Below are 21,398 nucleotides of genomic sequence, written 5' to 3'. Positions count from 1 at the left end.
CTTAAACTTTGTGCTGTTGTTTTGGTTTTTGGGTTTTTTTTTTAAGCTACAAGTTTTGTCACACCTCTGCCCTCCTGCCGCCAGGCCTGGTGAGTGGCCTAAGGCTCCGGCTACATTTCTAAATTCTTCTCTTGGCACAAACAACAGATATCTAAGACCTAATTAGATTTTTATGCAAGGGACATGGAGAGAACCACTTGACTCAAAGTGCCCTCTTTCTCTGCCCTGCCAGAGTCAATTTCGGTAAAAGATACCTACTGTGTGTTCTGGGAAGTGATACGGTCCCTGTCCCCAAGGGCAGCCCTGTCTGGCTGGAGGGGAGGGAGAGGGGAGCAGGCCACAGATGGAGAGGAACGATGGAGCCGCAGAGCCGGGGAAGTGGGATTCTGATGGTACAGGAATGCCGCTCAGGGATCTGGAGAGACGATGGGGACCCCAGAGGGGACGTCCCCAGACATCTACCAAAGGCTCTAGTCATTCACCATGCAAAGGTCGCTTGACGGAGCTAGGCCGCAGGGGCAGGGACAGGGAGCCCCAAACGCGGAACAAGCCCCAGGGGCCTGCCCAAGCCACGCTCTGGCTCTAAAAGAAGGCCCGCCTGCGCACAAACCCGGTGGCCCGCGGGGCGCGAGTTCCCAGCCCCCTCCGCATGCAGGTAATACTCGCCTTCGCGCTGAACAGGGGCTTCGGGCCTCTGGCCGAGCTGCGGCAGAATCGGGCGAAGCGACGGGCCATGGAGGGGGGCTTCCGCGACGCGGACCTTGGTGGGGGTGGGGGTGGGGGTGGGGGTGGGGGCCCGGCTGGGGGTGCGGGCCCGCGCCGCGCCGGCCTCTCCCCACCCCGCCACCCCGCCACCCCGCCACCCCGCCACCCCGCCACCCCGGCCGACAATGCGCCTTTCAGGAGCCTCCGCCCCCACTGGAAAATCCCCGCGCGGTCTCCGGGGCGGCCGGCGTCTGCTGCCCTCGAGGCGAGGGATTCCGCGCCCCCGACGAGGTGCAGGGGCAACGCGCCCGCAGGCGCCGGGACCCGCCGGGACCCCTGCCCGCAGCTCGCCGCCCCGGGAGCGCGCAGCCTCTGCCCGCCCGCCCTGGGGGGCCCCCGAGCCGCGAGCCCGGCCGGCCGAGGGAGCCCCGCTGCCTCCTCCCCTGCTCGGGCCCGTTGCAGAACTACAGTGCGTACAACTTCATTTAATCAGATACCTACACGTGTGTAAGGGTCGCATAAGTGCCTACACTCCTTCGTATCACACATACCAACTCCGTTCTCCTTCTCCTTTTCCTTTCTTCTTGAGTCCTCCTTGGGGACCCACCTCAGTTTCATCCACTCCCGGGAAACCCATATCAAGAACCTAGAATAAACTCTTTCGTATTCTTCTCCATGTTCTTATAAGCACACGCAAATATTTCTTCCTGCATGTACATATACAGAAATGCATATACATGGCATCTTGCGAGACAGATTTTTCTGTATCGCAGGAGCTGTTATGGTTGTATAGCGGTATTATTTATTTATTTACTTATTTATTTACATCCAATAAAACTCGCATTCCCAGTTTCTTGCTACCATGAGCAAGGGTGTGATAAAACCCTGTTGCATATCTGTGTGTGCCCAGGAGTCGGATTGCTGGGGAAAAGTGGCCCTGGGTTTAATTTTAGAAGAGACTGAAGATTGCTTTTGCCAAAGGTCGTTCCCCTCCCCTCCCCGCCAATGACGAGTGAGGATGCCCTTTCTGGGACAGCCAGCAGCAAGAGGTAGCACAGGTGCTTAGTGATTTTAACAGGTGGGACCCCCGGAGGTATCTCCCTGTCACTTTAACTTGTACTTCCTTGACCCCTTAATGAACTTGAGTGCATTTTCATCTGCTTTGGGGCTACTTGGCTTTGCTTTTTAGGGAAAACTGCAGCCTCCTGATACATCTTTATATGCTTTAAGCGAAGAAATTCCCGTTCACCCAGAACTGCTAGAGAAGGAGGCGCTAGGGTGAACGGAATGATCTAGTTAGTAAAGTGCTCCCTCACTTGTCACACCCAATTATGAGCTTTCAAAAGATGAGATCATAGGCAGATATTTGTAGTAATGGGACTATAACAAACAGGAGAAGCATGTGGGGAATGAAAAGTGAGTGGGCATTGGGGCCACTTACTAGATGTGTGCTATTGGGTAATCACCTAACTTCTTTGAGTCTCAGTTTGTTCATCTGTGAAACAGGGATAATGATAGTGCTGCTTACATCTTTACAGTTGTTGGAAGCATGGCACTAATTTATGTAAAGAACCTGAATGTCAGTCGACACTGTATGGTCCTGGGTAAAACGAATTCTTTAAGTTTCCTGTGGGCCCAGTGATCAGACTCACATAAACCAGGGTTTTGCAACCTCGGCCTATTCACATTTTGAGCAGGATAACTCTTTGTTGTGGGAGGCTGTCCTGTGCTTTGGAGGATGTTTAGCAACATCTCTGGCTTCTACCCACTGAATGTCAATAGCACACCCTGCTTCGCTAGTCATAACAATCAAAAATGTTCCCAGACCTGGCCAAATGTGCCCTGAAGGACAAAACTGCCTGTGGTTGAGAACCACTGATCTAAATCCTCCCCGGGAGAAACGTTTTGAGGCTTTCTATAACAAGGGGGGAAGGCCCTCCCTTGCCTCTGCTCCTTCTCCATGGGGCAGCCCCCCACGCTTCCACTCCCAGGGTGTCTAAATGGTCTAAATGGCAGCCAGGTCTGAGCAGGGCACATCTGGGTGGGGAGGAGCAGATGGGGTATCTTTCCTATGGATGTCCTTAAACTTCTCAGCCTGGGCGCAGGAGAGAAGTGGGCAGGCTCTACTTAACAGGTGCCCTCCAAAGCCATCCCCAGGTAGGAACTGCAGTGTCCTACAGACCGACTGGAGGCTGAGTGAGCCCCGATGACGTCACAGAGTGACGACAGACAAACCAAGATCTGTAAGTTTTTTCTTTTGCAAGATGCTCTTCCCTCTCTTCCCTCCCATGCTCCCCCCACCCCCATGCTGTAGACTTGACCCAGGCTAAGCCATGGGCTTTCACCAGAGCCACAGTTTTAATTCTAACCTGTCTATGGCTGACCTGAGAGTCTAGATTTTCAGCCCCTGTGTCACATATGTTCCACTCCTGTTTCAGATAGGGCGTTTCATCCTCACTGCAAACCCTTCATGGCCCCAAACACAATTCCTTATCTTTCCTGCTGATTCAGTGCAAGTCAACACATACTTACTGAGTGCCGTAGCAAAAAGTGCTAGTTGCTTCCTGATGTCAGTCTTTTCCTTCTTCAGTAGTAACAGAGTTCTGGGCAACACACCCAGCTAAAAAACTACATTTCCAGGCCTCCCTGGCAGCTTCGTGTAGCCATGTGACTAAGTTTTGGTCAACAAGGCACAAGCAGAGGGTGACAGAGGACTTCCAGGTGAGTGCCTTAAAAGGGCAGGGGTGCATATACCCTTTTTGTCCTTTTGTCCTTTCTCCCTCTCTCTTCCTGGAATTCGGATGAAATGGGTGGAACTCCAGTTGCCATTTTGGGCCATGAGGAGAATTTGAGGATGACAGAGCAGGAAGGTAGGAGAATCCCAGTGACCGTGGAGCTACTCCACCTTCCCTGGAGCTGTGAGAGAAGAAAGCCCTGTGTGTTTAAGCCGCTGTGAGTGGACTTTGTTATCAGCAAACTGAAACAAGTGGCCTACTGCCCCCGCCCCCCAGTCCATGCATCTGTCTTAGCCATTCTCCAACGTTCCCTGTCAGCAGATGCCAAATACCTTGGCGTTGTCATCGATTCATCCTCTTTCTCCAGCCAGTCAGCCACCACGACCTGTCAGTTTTCTGCCCTAAGCACCTCCTGTACCCATCTGTCTTTTCCTCTTCATCATTTTCCACTTGGTGAGGGTAGGCAGGATTCAGAGATATGTGGGACGAGTAGCTGGGATGCCCATCTAGGCCGGGAGATGCCACGAGGGGCAGGCGTGGGGGTGATAACAGTTGTTTGATCAGTTAGGACTCTTGTTCACCCTGTGTGCTTGGGACCAGCACAGTGCCTCACATTTAGTAAACAATCAAGAAAAAAAAATCTGGGGGATTAAAGGACTAATTAACTTGATATACACACGCGTACATGCATAGATATGGCCTCTCTTTTTGTCATTCATGCACACACATATTACCTTTCTTTCTGGAGACACCAGATTACAAAGAAAACCCTCAAGAGTTTGCTGTTGACTTGAGCCATGTCACTTGTAAGAAGGACAAAATATGTATGCGGTCAGCTGGAAACCCAGGCCTGCTACTAGAAATAAACTAACTCCTTGTTGAAGTCACACAGGAAAACTGAAGGGAGGTGGGGACACGGGTGGCAGGAAAAATGCCTGAGATCTTACACAGCTTGTGCAAACAGAATGACGGGGCTGGGCAGCCCTGGGAGTCTAGGAATTAATAGCCCCGCCGAGGCTCCAGGGCTCCGGAGATGGAGCTATTTAAAGCCAAGAAATGTCATTTCCACCCACAGAGGCTACCCCAGTTGCATTATCTGGACCCTCTTCAGCCCCGGTGTTCTGGCAGCCTCCGTGGCCTGACCTCCCAGTTGGGGCTTACAGCCAATGTGTCGTCACTGCTCTGTGGGAGGGGGAGCTGACCTTAGCCTCTCCCGGATCCTGCTCCTCCTCTCTCTGCTCAGGCCCCAGGACAGCTGAGTGGAGACTCAGGGCCTGGTCCACACCTCAGCACAGAGGTTGCTGCCCACACAGAGAGGCCAGCCAGCCCAGCAGGGTGGGTCTAGGCCCAGGGTGGGGGAGATGGGGTCTGGAGACAGAGACTTTTCCCACCAGAATCATCTCCTTGTCTTGCTCTGTGACCACAGGCCATTTGCTTACCCTCTCCAGGCCCCCATTTCCTCACCTGGACTGGGAAATGAAAGAATCTTCCTCTCCTCGCCCTGTTTCTGGGGGAGGCCACAGGAGATCAGGGTAAGGGAAGTTTTTTGAAGCTTTGAGAAGAAAAGCACCATAGAAATCCAGGTATTAACCTGCAGCTCCTTCCCTCCTCCCCTCCAACTGAAGGTAATCCGGGAACACTTCCTCCGGAGGTAAGAAGGCAGGAGGCTCATGTTCGAAGTGTCAGTGGGCTCCAGAGTGTGTGACAAAGCCATCAAGCCCAAGCTCCCAAGAGCCCAGGTTCACGTTCTTGCCCAGCACGTAAGGTGAGAACTTCACATCCTGTCTGCTCTCATCTCTCATATAGGCTCTGGCTGATGTTCCTGCAGCCTAGGGGAGGAAGGGGACTCAGAAGCCTGGAGATTGTTCCGAGTCAGGTCTGCCCACAGGTGTCTGATGCCCAGCAATGGCTGGGCTCATTTCCTGAAGCTGAGGCCTGACTAGTGCAAAGCACAGTGGTACCCAGTGGATTTCTAAGGAAGGTGTAGTGGAATGCCAGGCACACTCAGGCTTCAAGTCTCCCTGAATTCATTGCTGAGCTTGGCCATTGCCACCACTCAAGGGGGAATGGGGAGCTAGGAAATCGCCTTTTTTTTTTTTTGTAGGCAACCAGGGGAAATGAGGACTTGTAGACCCTTCTCTCTTATGCCTCCTTCTCTTAACAAATCTTGGCATTTCTTTCATTTCATTTTTTAATTGTAATATTCTAGACACATTAAAAGGTATGTATCAGTCAGAACATACTAGATTATGTGGCAGTACCAAACAATCCTGATATCTTCTTAGTGGCTTAACACACTTCTGCTTCTGCTACATGTCCTTGAAGGATGAGCTGGGGGCTCTGCTCAGGAAATCACTCAGGGACCCATTTGATAAGACAACCACCATCTCAAACATTGTCAGAAGCAAAAGAGAAATCCAGAGGGTCTCAAAAGGCAATTTAAGGGCGCCTGGGTGGCTCAGTTGGTTAAGCGACTGCCTTCGGCTCAGGTCATGATCCTGGAGTCCTGGGATCGAGTCCCACATCAGGCTCCCTGCTCAGCAGGGAGTCTGCTTCTCCCTCTGACCCTCTTCCCTCTCGTACTCTCTCTCATTCTCTCTCTCAAATAAATAAATAAAATCTTTAAAAAAAAAAAAAAAAGGCAATTTAATGCTCTAGCCAGAACTAGTCAGTCACAGGCTTCCCCTGACCACAGGGAACCAGGTAGTGCAATTCTTCTAACACTTAGAAGGGAAAGGGGCCACAGATGTCTGGAGAACAACAATCATAATGACCACGGAATAAAGAATGACATCACTAACACCGCGTGCCCATGCCACCCAACCTAGCAAATATCACTTTGCCAATACGGGTGAGACCCTCTGTGCACCTGACTCAAGTATATCTCTTTCTGCTCCCTGCTCCACCGAGGCGACCATTCTTCTGAGTTTGATGTTTATCATTCTCTATATTTTACCATATATTGTTTATATCAATATATAGTACCTGTATCCATAGATAGTAAAATATATACATATGCACATATTACATACACCCTTTGCAGAGGGGTGAACTGGGTCCTCAGTCGCCACTCAGCCTGTCCTGAGGCCCTAATACATTAGGTCGAATATACCGTATGTTTTGCACTTCAAGATCATGTAAGTGGTATCAAACTGTATATACCCATCAGCAACTTTCTTTTTTGATCTGCTCCATGTTTTTGAGAATCATCCACATTGACGGGTGAAGCTGTGATTGATTGTGTGACTATCACGATGTCCATTGTGGATGGGCATCTGGGTCACCTGTAACTTTTCATGATTACGTATCGCTGTGCTCTGAGCATTCCTGTGCATGAGCAGAGTAAGGGCATCTTCCACTTGGCGAGAGATTGCCAGACAGCTCTCCCGCATGGCTGGACCAAGCCACACTCCGTCGGCTGTACATAAGCCTCTGGTCTCCCTCTATCAGCACCTGGTACTATCTGATGAGGCGGAGCCTCTCCCCCATAGTTTTCATGAAATTGAACTCATTCATCACTCTGTAAATGTTTATCAAACAGCAACTGTGTGCTAGGCCAGCCAGAAGCAGAGAATAATGAAGAGGGACAGTTCTCGGCCCCCACCCTCAGCGAGCTTGCAGTCTGGTAGAGTAGATTCACTTATTCAGGAATCATGAGACCGGAGAGCATAAATGGGCAAATTAAAATTATCCACCCTGCTACCTACAGGCAGCACTTCTTTTTTTTTTTCTTCTTTTTAAGGCCACACTTCTGAGTTCCGGGCAAGTCAAAGAAGCTAGGCACTTGGGCAGAAGGACAGGGCTCAGCATCCAAGGGGCCCAGACACCTTGAGCCATAGCTCGGGCAAGATGGTTAGAACCTTGGCCCCAAGATGGTAGCCCATCAGGCAAGAAGACCACTGCCCCATGGCTTCTGGAACAGAGTGGCTAGGAAGCTCAGAGCAACAGACATGGTCTGATAAATCAACCTTGAGTCATAGTGCCCCCGCATTCAGCGTTTCAGGGAGGAGCCTTCCACTCTCCAGGTCAGTTGTGGGGAATACAGGGCAAGGAGCTGGGGTGTGAGGGAACTGTAATCCCAGCAGTAGGGATGGCAATGGTCATATTAAAGCAATTCTACAAGATAGGCTGGGTGAGGAATCGAGTGTGTCTGCTTGATTTGGGCCTGAATCACTGGGTAGGAAGATCAGGTTGGAGGCAAGGCCAGACAATGCAGAGTCATTTCAGCCATGTGCTTTGAGGAGCCTTCTCAAGTTGATCGTTGGGCTTAGAAGGGAAGATGGCTCTTGGCTATCGCTCTAGGTACAGCTTAACTTAGTAAATCAATCCACAAATGTAGGTGAATCCAGGTACGAGCAGGACATGACTCTAGACTCTGCATGGGATGTAAAATCATTTTTAAAAAACCACCTTCATCAGAGGATAATACATGTACAATAAAACGCAACCATTTTAAGTATACAGTTTGATGAGTTTTAATCAATGCATACGTTTGTGTAAGCACCACCACAAGCGAGATACAGAATCCTTTAAGATCCCTGTCATTTTCCTCAAGGAGTCATCACCTGCTGCAAGATAGAGACACTTAAGAAAGACAGTGAACTATACAAGGCAACAAAGCATTCAGTTCCAATAATTGGCACAAATTATGGGGGCTGGGCACTGAAGGGAAGTGTCTGGTCCTGATGTAAATACACTCGGGGCTGGGGGATCTCCATCACCCACAGAGGGTCGGGGAGAATCAGGCCAGTTGCCACAAGCCTAGCTTTTCCCAAAATATCTCAGCAGCCGGAAATGCCACCATGAGTCACCCCTCTGGTTTAAAACGTTTGGTATTCCCTCCCTGGAATACCTATAGTAAAATGCACAGAAATGGGGCTCCTGGGTGGCTCAGTCAGTTAAGCATCCGACTCGTGATTTCGGCTCAGGTCATGATGTCAGGGGGGTCCTAAGATGGAGCCCAGCATTGGACTCCGCACTCAGCAGGGCGTCTGCTTGAGATTCTCTCTCCCTCTGCCCCTCCCCCCACACGCACTTTCTCTCTCTCTCTCTCTCAAAAAAATAAATCTTTTTTTAAAAATGCACAGAAATGACCTGACAGCCTTTGAAATGTGTGGAAAGCCAGACCTTCGCTGACATGTAGAGTCAGTTGTCAGATTTGCCGGCTACCCCTCAGGAGAGGGTACGGCTGCTTGGGACAAATGGAGACATAGACAAAGCAGCTGCTCAGGGTCCTCTAACCCTTTTCTTTTCTTTCCTCTTCTTTCCTTTCCTTCCTTCCTTTTTTCTTTCTTTCTTTCTTTTTCTTTCTCTCTTTCTTTCTTTCCTTCTCTCTCTCTCTTTCTCTCTCTCTCTCTTCCTTCCTTCCTTTCCCTAGTGAGAGAGTGGGTCCTTTCTTTGAGACACTTCAAATAACCACATGGTGGCAAGCCCATCTGAAACCGGTGGCATTCATTTTTGATCCAGAAAGAGGGGAAATCTTAGGAAAATGAGTTCAACAGGGCTTTGGGGAGGTGCTCAACATGGGGGGCGGGGGTGAACACTCGAAGCCCATGGTCACTGGGGGACTGGGACACTGGAGGTTAGGACAATAGGTGTTTCGCTCTGGAAAAGAAAAGACTGCAGAGGTAGGAGATTGCCACCTTCAAATAGCTGAAGGGTGGTTGTGAGGTAAAACGGTTGGAATAGATTTATGTGGCCTAGCTGGGAGTCCGGTGGGGAAAGCCAAAGGTGGCAGGTATTAGTTCAATATGAGGAAGAACTTCCTTAAGGTCAGAGCTATCAGAAGAGGGAATGGTTTGTCACAACAAGTAGTGAGATCTCCGTCACCAGAGGCATGTAAGCTGAAGCCAAAACACCTTTTGGCAGGAATTCAAGTTCTGAGTGGGTCATTGCATTAGGTCTCTTCTATCACTGAGATTCTCCAAATTGGTCCACAGCCAGCCCTTGAGAAGCCCCAAACAAACAAATACTAATGGAGCGACTGTGTTGTAGAAGGCGCGATGGGGGGGGGTGTGTGGAAAAAAGAACAAAAGCTACAGCCTCTGTCCTCCATGTTACTGGGCAGCTGTGACAGAGGCAGGGTGTGCTTGGAATCACCAAAGGGAGAGAAGACACACACTTCTGAAGTTCAGAAGCAGGAGACCCTGACAGGAGTTAGATTGGGGGCGCGGGGGGGGGCACCGAGGAGGGGGTGAGATGGTGCCAGGCCCTGAGAGAAACTCCAGAATCCAGACAGGCAGAAAGAAAGGGAAGGAAAGGTGTGGGCACCGGCCAAGGAGTAGGAACCCGGGAGCCGAGCAGGCTGGTGCACAGGAATGAAGGAATGAGAGACAGGGGAGCCCGAGCAGAGAAGGCTGAGAGAAGACTCAGGAAACAGGCCCAGGAAGGCCCAGGAGCCGTGGGCGGCCCACAGAGGAGAGGCGTGTGGCCTGGGTCCAGGGTGCCCATTTGGGGTGCGCAGGGTGTTGCGGGGGGCAGATTTCTCCCCCACGTCCAGTCACGCCGCAGACCACCAGGCATCATGCCCCAGGAATGCCTCTTCCCCCCTTCCCGCAGCCCCACCATGGCCTCCGGCCCCCTCAGGGCAGTAAGCGCTGGAGAAAGACGGGAAAACCCACAAAAATCTTCCAAATAAGACAAATATGTGGTGCAGACAAAAGCCGTGCTGGGTGGGATGAGGTTTCGGTTGCTCCTCAATGGGGCGGACCCGTCAAAAGTGGCTTGTGGCCACAGAAAAATGCGTCATCTCTCACTCTCGGCGGGGCACATTGTCTAGCGACCCCCCAAAAGAGCCCACGCTGGAGGTTCCACAGCGAGGGACTAGGAGGTCAGTCGCTGGCCTCAAGGTCACCCACGTGGTCCTGTCTGCTCCCCAGCAGGGGCTCCAGGGGGTTGAGGGGCAGCCTTAAGCTGTCTCATGATTGCCATTGCTGGCCTTCCTGTGTGTGGTGCGTGTCCAGAGCACGGCTGGGCTGTGTGGGAGGGTGGTCTGTGCAGCCCCCCTTCCCCCCCAGAGTCCCATGAGACTTTGAAGGGTGGGGGTCAAGTGGTGTTCCAAATGGAAGAGGCAGCGGCCACCGGAAGTGCCTCAGGGGGACAGGGGGTGCAGGGGTGTGATGGGAGGTGGTGGGGAGAGGCTCTCCCCAGACTTCTGTCCCCCAATTCCCTCCCCACCCCCACACCCCTGCAGGTTCCCAGGCCCCTGGGGTTTGCGTTCCATTTCTGCTCCAGTTCCATGGCTGTTAATGGCCATTGTTCCATGGAGAAAGACAAAAATGTTTTCAGTTTAGAGGCATTGTTTCGGACTTTCTCTCTGTGGGCCAAAGGCCTGGGATGGGAGGCCTCCCCTCCGCAGGGGGGCCCCAGGCAAGGGGGAGTTGCACTTGATGTGGGAGGGGCAGCCTGTGTGAGGGGATGAGTGGACTCTTCTGTCTGTTTGTCTGTCTGTGCCAGTTGTCCACAGGGGAAGCCCTCAGAGGGGCCAGCACTGGCAAGGGGGCTTCACCCTTAACCCAGCTTTGGCTTCATCCTGTTAGCCCCCAGATCCAGCCTAGCTACTCTAGCTCCTGCCTACTACTTAAGCTCCCCCGCTATGAATGAGTGAGAAACTTTCTCTCTCTGGGCCTCATTTCCTCATCTGTAACATAAGAAGATTCCAAGACTCTTCCTGGTTCTAAGCTTTGGCAAGGACAATTCAATCACCTCAAAGGCCTTGCCTTCACTCTAAGACTCCACTGGTCAGAGCTGGCCTAGAATTTGGCTGAGTTGATAGCTACCTGGGCAGTGGGCTTTGCAAGGGAAGGAACCTGCCCCTGCCACCTTCAGTATTTTAACATTTATTTTGTAGTCTGGAATTCCACCATTAGAGATTCACTCCTTTGGAATCTACTTCTAAAAGCCATTTGTGATAAAATGGAGAGGATGTAACACCTTTTAACACTAAGAATAATCCTTTGTTTATATATTTCTCTTCACAGTGTTGAAATCATTTTCAGATATACCATCTCATTTGGGACTGCAACAGCTCAGCAATTAGTTGACCATTGGTAGGTTAAGACCCTGCGGAGGTTGTGACTCAAGATAAGAACCTGGACACAGGTGATGGCATCCTAGGAATTACCTGCATTTTAACAGAGGAACGTCCTGAGGGTAAGAATAATCACAAAGGAATGCCTGTCTGGTGGCAGAAATTTCAAGCCCAGCAATTTCAGGCAGGAGAGGCTGTCTAGTCTGGCTGGGAATGAGGATGCCACCCCAGAGGGACCGGTGGGTGTGGGCCCACTCGGCCTGGAGCTGGGCTGGGCCTGCTCGGCAGCACCCCTGCCCACTGTTGTCAAATCAAGTAACCAGCCCTCAAAGATTCACTGGACCCCCTGTGAGGGTGGATCTGCTTGGGCAGGTGTCTGGATTCACAGGAAACCCCCAGAGAACAATAATGACTTGAAAAACAGAAGTCAGGGAGTGTGTAAGTGCAGGGCGGAGGTACAAGGGAGCAGAAATCAGGGAGGGCTGGGGCAGGCTGAGAGCCAGTGCAGAACCTGGAAGGCTAGAGAAGGTAAGTGCGGGAAGAAGGGAGTGGAGGCAGTGGTGGTCTTCTCTAGGAAGGGCTACCTGGGCACAAAAGCTCGTTTGAAACTGGCCAGTCATAATTAGAGACCACCTTGAAACACATTCGGTATCCACAAGGAAAAAGAATGATCATTTAGTCATGATCCCAGGGTCCTGGGATCGAGTCCCGCATCGGGCTCCCTGCTCCTTGGGAGCCTGCTTCTCCCTCTGCTTCTCTCTCTCTCTCTCCCTCTCTCTCTCTCCTCCTCTGTCTCTCATGAATAAATAAATTTAAAAAATCTTTAAAAAAAAAAAAAGAATGATCATTTATCGGGGTCCCTAGATCCCAGATAGTTTCTGCACATTATCTCGCTTGAACCTTGAACTAGTCTAGATTTTATCACCCACAGTTTTGGGGTTTTTTTTGAGGATTTTATTTATTTATTTGGCACACAGAGAAAGAGGTCACAAGCAGGCAGACAGGCAGGCAGAGGGAGAAGGAGAAGCAGGCTCTCCGCTGAGCAGGGAGCCCAGTGCGGGCTCGATCCCAGGACCCCGGGATCATGACCTGAGTCGAAGGCAGACGCCTAACGGACTGAGCCACCCAGGTGCCCCTATCACCCACAGTTTTACAGAGAAGCAAGCTGAGGTTCAAAGAGGGTGTGGAGGCTGCCTGAAGTCATACAGCTGGTCAATGGCAGAACTGGGAGTCAAACCTGAGTCATTCCGGGCTTGAAAGCCTGCCTTCTAACCACTTCTGCAAGGATGACATCCATCTGTAACACAGCCTCCTCCTCGCCCGCAAGGGCATTCTTGAGCCACAGAGAGCATCCTTGCTATTTCCTGCACAGGCCGTTCTTTTTTTGACGGGGGAAGGGGAGCGCGCCAGTGAGCGAGTTGGGGAGGGGCAGAGGGAGAGGGAGAGAGAATTTTAAGCAGGCTCCATGCCCAGCACAGAGCCTGACATGGGGCTCGATCTCACAACCCTGAGATCACGACCCAAGCCGAAATCAAAAGTCAGAGCCACCCAGGCACCCCCTGCACAGGCCATTCTTGACCTGTGCAACAAGCTGGCAAGAGGAAGAAACTGTCTCTATACTCCAGGGTTCAGCAAATTTTCTGTAAATATTTTAGGCTTTGTGCGCCATATGGCCTCTGTTGTTAACTCGGGGGAAAGCAGCAATCGACATTATATAAATAAATGGGCGTCGCTAGGTTCCAATAAAACTTTATTTACATACCTATCTAACTCATCCATGTATCCATTTATTGATCAGTTCATCCATGTGTCCATTCATTGATCAATTCATCTGATTGTTTATCCATCCAAAATATTTCTGCTGAGCACCTTCCATGTATCAGACACTGTTCTAGGTGATGGGAATGCCATCACCAAGGTAACCCCTCCCCCCTTGGAGCTCACATTCTTTACTTGTACCCTCCTTGGTGACTGATTCAATGTGTTTAATTGAGTAGAAGCTCTACTGATCACAGGATGGGGACATTAGGCATTCTTTGATGTGTTTTTAACCTAGAGGAAAAAGGCAAGTCACATTTGAGGGTGAAAGGCAGCACAGGATAGTGGGTAAGTATACGTTCCTGAACCAAATCGCTTCTGCCGCACACTGGGACTGTGTCCTCACACAAGTTCTATCACCCCTCTGTGCCTCAGTTTCCTCACCTCTGCAAGGTGGATGACAACAGTAGCGTCTGACTCCGAGGACTGTCTTGAGAGTCAACTGAGTGAAAATTTATAAAACACATACAAAAATACTGGACTCAGGGGCGTCTGGGTGGCTCAGTTGGTTAAGCGACTGCCTTCGGCTCAGGTCATGGTCCTGGAGTCCCGGGATCGAGTTCCGCATCGGGCTCCCTGCTCCACGGGGAGTCTGCTTCTCCCTCTGACCCTCCCCCCTCTCATGTGCTCTCTCTCTCATTCTCTCTCTCAAATAAATAAATAAAATCTTTAAAAAAAAATACTGGACTCATGGGAAACACATTATAAGTTTCTGTTGAATAAAGGAGCTGTCCAAGAGAAAGAAAAAAACAATTAGAGGGGCGCCTGGATGGCTCAGTCAGTTGGATGTCCGGCTCTTGGTTTCGGTTTGGGTCATGGTCTCGGGGCAGTGGAGTCAAGCCCCAAGTCAGACTCTGTGCTCAGGGTGGAGTCTGCTCGAGATTCTATCTCTCCTTCTCCTTCTCCCTCTGCCCCTCCCCCTCTCTAAAAATGAATAAAATCTTTTTAAAAAAAGAAGAAAAAACAATTAGGAATTAGATCATGAGATGGTGCCTACTAATTCCGACTTCACCAGAGCACTATGTTGGACAAACACTTTCATCTTCCTTTGCTCCTATTTCATCATTTTAAAGACAATATATATAACAACATAAACTCTCACTGCTTCTTTCACTCAGGTAGAGTGAGTCCAAATGACTCCCTGATCCCAGATGAAAGGGAAAAAAAAAACTTTATTTACAAAACAGGGGCCGGGCCAGAGATGGCCCTCGAGCCACAGTTCGCTGGTATGCATCATCAGGTGGAGGAGGTGAGATTTATACAAATGGCCCAGTTAAGTAACTGGACGATTGTCTTGGACCAAGGAGCACCCATTAGGTGGTGAGCATGCCAAGAGTCTTTGGCACTTGCGCATTGCTGAGGAGTGGGAGGTGAGAGAGGACAGGCAGACTGGGGTCCAATTCTGGAAGGCTTCGAATACCAGGCTGTTTATTTAGACTTTACTCTCAGGAGCAAAGGTTCACAATAATGTTCTCTCCACTTTGGGATACCATGACAGGTGACATCCATGTGTGAGACTTACCTCCATGAGTATACACCAGAATAGACTGTAGCAGAGAGAAACCAGGCTTTGAGTTCCAAGGGACCCCCTGTGAATGAGTTTACATTTCCAAGTACCACAGATACAGAGTCCCGCCCCAGCCCACCATATTAATGTTAACTGTTTATTTTCATGTATTGTGGACAGAGCAAATGGCTGGTATAATATGTTGTGTTATGGGGATTTGAGGAATTTGTTGAGGTTTTTTTGTGGATGAATACTAAAAATGCATTTGGAACAAAATGTATTCTCAGTTTGTAGGATATAACATGCATCAGTTAAAACTTGTTAATCATGTCACTCAAATTCTCCATTATTCTCATGATGGCTTTTGTCTACTTGACCTGGAGATTTCTGAGGCTTTTCCATGGCCAGAGATGTGTTCATTTTTCCTTGGTTTCTGTCAATGTTTGCTTTATATATTTTGAAACTGGATTAAGAATCATTGAAATTATATATTTTTTGTAAGATTATAACTTCTATCTGTATATCTTCTTTGTTTCTTTTAGTGCTTTTTGCCTTGGATCCCATATTGTCTGGTGCTAATATACCTGCTTAATCTTTGTTATCATTTTCTTGGTATATTTCCTCCATCTGTTCATATTCAAAATGTTCTTGTCATTTGGTATCAAATACATCTATGTGAACAGCATAGAGCAGGCTTTTGCCTTTAATAGAGGAATTTTTCTCTTTTTTCATGTATTATCTCAATGATTTTTTAGACTTAACCTGTCATTTTATTTTATGCTTCCTCTTTAATTTGCTTTCTTCTTATTTTTTTCTTTTTTTCTGGCTTTTTGTTAGATTAATTTTTCTCCCCTCACCACCCCTGCCTTTTAATTCACTCTAAATATTTGGAAGTTGATTTTCCAATTCTCCATCTTCTGTTGGTTACTCTTAAACTTGAGTCCATATATTCTTTAATTTAGGCTTTCCTATCAATGTCTACAGCTAATCAGGAACTCTGTCTCCTTTAGCACACTGAAGTATTCCTTCTCCTCCTCCATTTGTCACCTCCCAAGTTGAAATCATCTGAGTAGATCATGGTTCCATATTGTTGTTCTTATTTTTACTTATTTATTTTTTAAAGTAAGCTCTACACCCAACATGGGGCTTGAACTCATGACCCCAAGATCAAGAGTTGAATGCTCCACCAACTGAGCCAACGAGCCACCCCCATATTGTTATCTTTAAAATGCTTACATTATGCCTCAATAGTTAGAGTTCACTAAAAGTTTTACTAGTTTCTTTGTTCACCATAGTTTCAGCATCCCACGTCTTCCTCTTTCTTGAATTCACTATTTTTTTTTTTAATTGATGCACCTCCTCTAGGAATTCTTTCAAGTTATCTGAGGGTGGCAAACTTTCTTCTTATGAAACAAAAAATGTCTTAATTATCCCCTTCCTACTTGAATACTTCATTTCCCTTTGGAACTTTGGAGATAGTGTTCCATTGTCTTTTAACAACCAGCCTGATACCTGATGCCAATTTAATATTAGTTTATTGGTGACCTGCTTTTTCTCTCTGGAAATTTCTAGGCCTTTTTTTCTTTATTGTTGTTGTTCTGAAATTTCACTATAATAATTCTCAGTGTGGGTCTTTTTTTTCCTGAGAACATTCTGTCTAACAATTAATTTCTTTCTTCAACAACTGGGAAATTTTCTTTTGTTAGTTCTTTAATTATTTTCTCTCTTCTATTCTCTGGAGTTCTATCCTTTTGTAATGCTTATTAGACAGATGTCTCTTACCTCTTTCTCTCAGACTTTCCATCTTTTTCTCCTTTTCACTGCGTTTAAGGAGACTTCTTCAGCTCAGCTTCCCCTAATAACTAGACCATTAAATTCAACTTGGACCATCTACTGAGCTTCAAAATCTGATTTTCAATTTTTAAGTTTCTAAGACCACTGGTTGAATTTTTTTTTTAAGATTTTATTTTTAAGTAATCTCTACACCCAACATAGATCTCGAACTCACAACCCCAAGATCAAGAGTTACAGGCTCCTCCAACTGAGCTAGCCACGTGCCCCTACTGGTTGATTCTTATTTTATTATTTTTAAAAAGATTTTATTTATTTATCTGAGAGAGAGTGAAAGCGAGCGAGATCACAGAGGGAGAGGGAGGGAGAGGGAGAAGTAGACTCCCGGCTGAGCAAGGAGCCCGATGCCGGACTCGATCCCAGGACCCTGGGATCACGACCTAAGCCGAAGGCAGACACTTAACCGATGAGCCACCCAGGCGCCCCTACAGGTTGATTTTTAAAATAGATTTATTATTACTTGGAATCTCTTGAGGATAATAATTATTCTTCAACTAAACTGGTTTGTGTTGTTATTTGTTCTATTATCTCGATTTCTTTGGATGTTTCCCCTTCTATATGTTTAAGTTTAGAGCTATGCTATCCAATACAGTAGCTGCTTGCTATTCAGATTTAAATTATTAGGGGCACCTTACTGGCTCAGTCCATGGAGAGTGTGATTCTTGATCTCAAGGTCATGAGTTCGAGCCCCACATTGGGCAGAGAGATTACTTAAAACTAAAATCTTTTAAAACAAATTTTAAATTATTAAAACAAAATACAATTAAAACTTCAGTTCCTCAGTTGCAAGAGCCTCATCTCAAGGGCTCAATAGACACAAGTGGTGTGCGGCTACATATTGGACAGCTCAGCTACACAACACTGCCATCATCCCAGAAAGTTCTATTGGACGGTTGTACTGGCTTAGAGTTTCTCTAAACCGTAGTTCTATTTTTCCTTAACTCTTTAGTGATTCTTGATGTTCTGCTCATCATTGTGTTTGAGGCCATCTACTCGCCAGCTTTGTATTCACTGCAGCCTGTTACTGTTTATTGAGGGTGGGTGGGAGATGAGCAGCCTCTGATACCTTTCCTCCCAGATGACGGCTCCCTATTTCTCTCTCAGAGTGTCAGAAGCTACTTGGAGCATTGCTCTGCCTCTCTAGCTCCAGCATCTTGGGGCAAATCCACAACTGCCAACTGGTCATGAGGCAGCAAGGAACATCCCTCTTCTGCTTATTTTAAGTCTGCTGTCTCAGGCTTGGAGCCCTGAAACCATTCTTCCCTCCACAGCAGTCTTCTTCATATGTTTTAGCCGTGGTTCTTTCCAGTTTGATTGCTTTCAAGCTTTGATGCTATTTGCTCTTTCTCTTTCTGGGATCCAACATTTCTTTTTCTTTGCATTTTTTTAGATTTATTTATTTATTGAGAGAGAGCACGCACATGAGTGTGAGGGGCAGAGGGAGAGGGAGAGAGAGAATCTGAAGCAGGCTTCACTCTGAGTGCAGAGCCTGACACAGGGCTCGATCCCACGACCCCAAGATCACAATCTGAACCGAAACCAAGAGTCAGACACCTAACTGACTATGCCACCCAGGCGCCCCTGGGATCCAACATTTCTGATACGCTGACTGTTCCCTCTTGTTTTCTCACACTGTAATATGGTTATATTTTTTTTCCTAGAGTTTTTCTGTCATTTAGTGGATTGGGGCAGGAGAGAGGGCCTTTTGCCAGCTTGACCCAAACTTCAACAATACGTTTGTGTAAGCATCGTTCTGCTCCTTGTAGGTATGTTTCATAACTAACATTTCATTAAACCTGGTGATTCCCAAATTCAAATGGCTGCATTAGAATCCCTGGGGAATCCATGGACTCCACTCCTGGGGGCTTTGAATGCACATCCTGGTTTGGGAATCATCAGCCTCCGTAGTGGGATGGGTCGAAAAGAGACTCAAGTACTCAAGATAGGCCACCTACTTTGCAGGCTAGTTTGTGGCTAAGGCCTAAATGCCAAGATCTCTAACAGCCCAATCACCACTTCCATAAGTGACTGGGACACTGGGTGGTGTGGAGATGGAGAGTCTAGGGGACCTCTTTCTCCTTGGACTGCGGGAGGGTGAGAAGTTGCAAAACTCACTGGGGATAACTCAAGCACAAGAGAGATACAATGAGTACAACTGAATGGAAGTAAAATGAATGATCGCTGCAGGCCTCTCTCCCTCCCACGGCGATATCAACTCTGCAAACCCCAAAGATCAAAATGGGGCCAGAAAACTCCCCCATCTAGAGATTTTTTTTTTTTTAACTTTAATTGCTATCCTACTCATGGGCCCAACTCCCGCTTTGAGGAGATATATTTACTGCTTAGATTTGCAGTAATGATTATTATTGTTACTGTTAAGAAGAATACACTCATTGTCTCCAATGAGCTCACAACGCTGCACAAACATGACCTCACTTCTCCTCTGAATGGGGCAGGTATTGTTAACTTTGTTTTCCTAAAGAAGGACACAGAGGTCCATTGCAGTCCAATGCCTTTGAGCAAGGCCACACATCAAGAGAGGGAGGGACGATGGAGCCAGGCCCCAGGCCTCTTCCGTTTGAGTCCCAGGGCTCTCTGCACTGGTCTAGGCTCACTTGTCTGGTCAGTGCTTTGACTTCTCTTCCGGCCACAAAAGTCGGTTCCAGGGGTCCGAGGCCATCAGCGCCATCAGAGTCACTGACATGAGATACCATGAGAGGAATAATCATTACTTTTCAGAGGCTCAGCCAAGTCCAGACTCCAGGCTCGGCCATCAAAACCCTCCCTTGTTTGGCCCCCGTTTCACAAGGCTCCAACCTGGCTGACTTCTCTCCCTACTTCCTCATCAAGGGACTCGGGTACTTCACCCCTGAATCCCCTCAGACCAAGAACGAGTCACACAACATTTGTCCTTCTGCCCCATGAGGAGTTTCTGCTGCTGGCATGCCCCTTGGGTCGGTGGCAGTATATTTGGGCCACTGTGCTTTCTCTGGGCCTTTGCTTCTGCCGCCCCCTCAGCCCTGTCCCGGAACACATTTTGCCCTTCCTACTCTTCACCCTTCCTACCCAAGCTTCAAGCCTCAGCATGCCCAAGAAACCTTCCCTTGACCTTCCAGAAGAATCTTTCTCCTTCTCTAAACTCCTGCCACCCTTATTCGTTCATTCCACAGATAACTATTCAGGACTTACTCTGTGAGGCAGGCACTAGGGAAGATGATGGGAATACAACAGTGAACAAGCCAGACAAGGTTCCTGCTCTCAGGGAGTTTACATTCTTATGGGGGGAGACAGGAAAACTAAGCAATTCAGTAAGTCAAATATTTATGAGTTGTCATAAGTGTATATGAACGTATCCCAAATCTGTGAGGTCTCCCCAACTTCCACTCTGTCCAAGAAAGAGCTTGGCTTGTCTAGGTGTGTCAAAAAGGTTTATATGGCCAACAGGTGATGGCAGGCAAGAGCCGAGGGGCTTGGGTGAGGCTGGAGAGAGAGGCAAGCCTAGCCTACAAGGGCCCTGAAGGCCACGCCAAGCACCTGGATTTCATGTTTAGCTTAATGGGAAGATATTGCAAGATTTTCATCAAGGAGTGACATGATTTGATTTATAATCTTTATGACAGATTCTCAATGGGGCTGGGATGGGGGAGGCGCAATGTTGCCCCCTGCTCCGAAGGGACATCTGACAATGTCTGGAGACGGTTTTTGGTTGTCAGACTGGGAGGGTGTGCTGCTGGCATCTGGTGAGTAATGGCCAGGGACACCGCTGAGCATCCTGCAGTGCGTAGGACATCCCCCCACACGTATCCAGAGTGCTGAGGTTGTGAGACCCTGCTTGAAGAGGAGTTGGGCTGCTGGGGGAAGAACAGGCTCTCAGGTACACTCATCTGTCCAAGCAGCCCCTTTGCATTTTAATCTGGGCCTTCCGGTGACAATGCCGTCCCTAAGCCGTAAGCTCAGTAGAACTGGCTGAGCGGGGGGGGGGGTGGGGGGGGGGTGGGGGGGGGGGCCTTCAAGGTATCACTGTGCACGCGCCACCTGCTCTGCGGGGGAGGCCTAGGGATTACAGGGACCGGCTCAAACGGTGCCCTCTTCCTCCGTGGTCACAGCCGAGGTCTTGTCATGACAGTTGCTGCCAGGTCCGTACTCTCCTCCCCTCTGACCCCAACGGCACGCGATGCCCAGCACTTTGCAGAGAGTTTATGGGTATTTACACCAGCACGCAAGCCCATCATCACAGCCCCACTGTGTGAATCAACATAGCGAGAAAGGGCTCTCCTCTTGCCCCAGTCATCCGGCGTGAAGTTGGTTTTAAGGTTTAGAACAGACATGATTGAGCTGTGGTGACAATGGGAGGTCTGGAGGAAATGTCTCCCAAGGAGGAGGGGACCGGTGCCTCCTCAAGAGTGGGGTTGGCCAAGCGATGGTAGGAGAGTTTGTCTTCTGTGCCCCAGTTATGGACCATTCTTCTTCCACCTCTATGGGGTGTTTTTTTGGAGGGGGGTGTTGTCTGTGTCATGGCAACTTTGAAGAAAGCTGTAGAAAACCTCTCTCTGGGAAAATGAACACTGGAGACTGAAGTTTATTTACAGTTTAGGAGATCCTCAGATCCCTTTGAAGCCTATCCATGACCTTACAAAATAATTCACACTGACATGTAAATGACTATTCGGTATTTCCATCTTTTTTTTTTTTAAGATTTTATTTATTTATCTGACAGAGAGAGAAACAGTGAGAGAGGGAACACAAGCAGGGG

At 48.5% G+C, this 21,398-nt stretch overlaps 1 protein-coding gene across 1 annotated transcript in view; it reads left to right on the top strand.

Annotated features, from left to right (window-relative positions):
* The first annotated feature begins 649 nt into the window (after positions 1 to 649).
* Positions 650 to 21,398, top strand: part of SCUBE3 (signal peptide, CUB domain and EGF like domain containing 3) — a 69,701-nt gene continuing 48,952 nt past the window's right edge. Inside the window, exon 1 of the mRNA XM_027604083.2 lies at positions 650 to 1,178. Coding sequence (XP_027459884.2) covers positions 650 to 1,178 — 529 coding nt within the window. The remainder of the gene's footprint in view (positions 1,179 to 21,398) is intronic.

Source organism: Zalophus californianus, chromosome 7, assembly GCF_009762305.2.
Source record: "Zalophus californianus isolate mZalCal1 chromosome 7, mZalCal1.pri.v2, whole genome shotgun sequence".
NCBI classification, from domain to species: Eukaryota; Metazoa; Chordata; class Mammalia; order Carnivora; family Otariidae; genus Zalophus; species Zalophus californianus.
The sequence above is the reverse complement of the archived record's forward strand: the minus strand, read 5'-3'. Positions and strand labels throughout refer to the sequence as shown.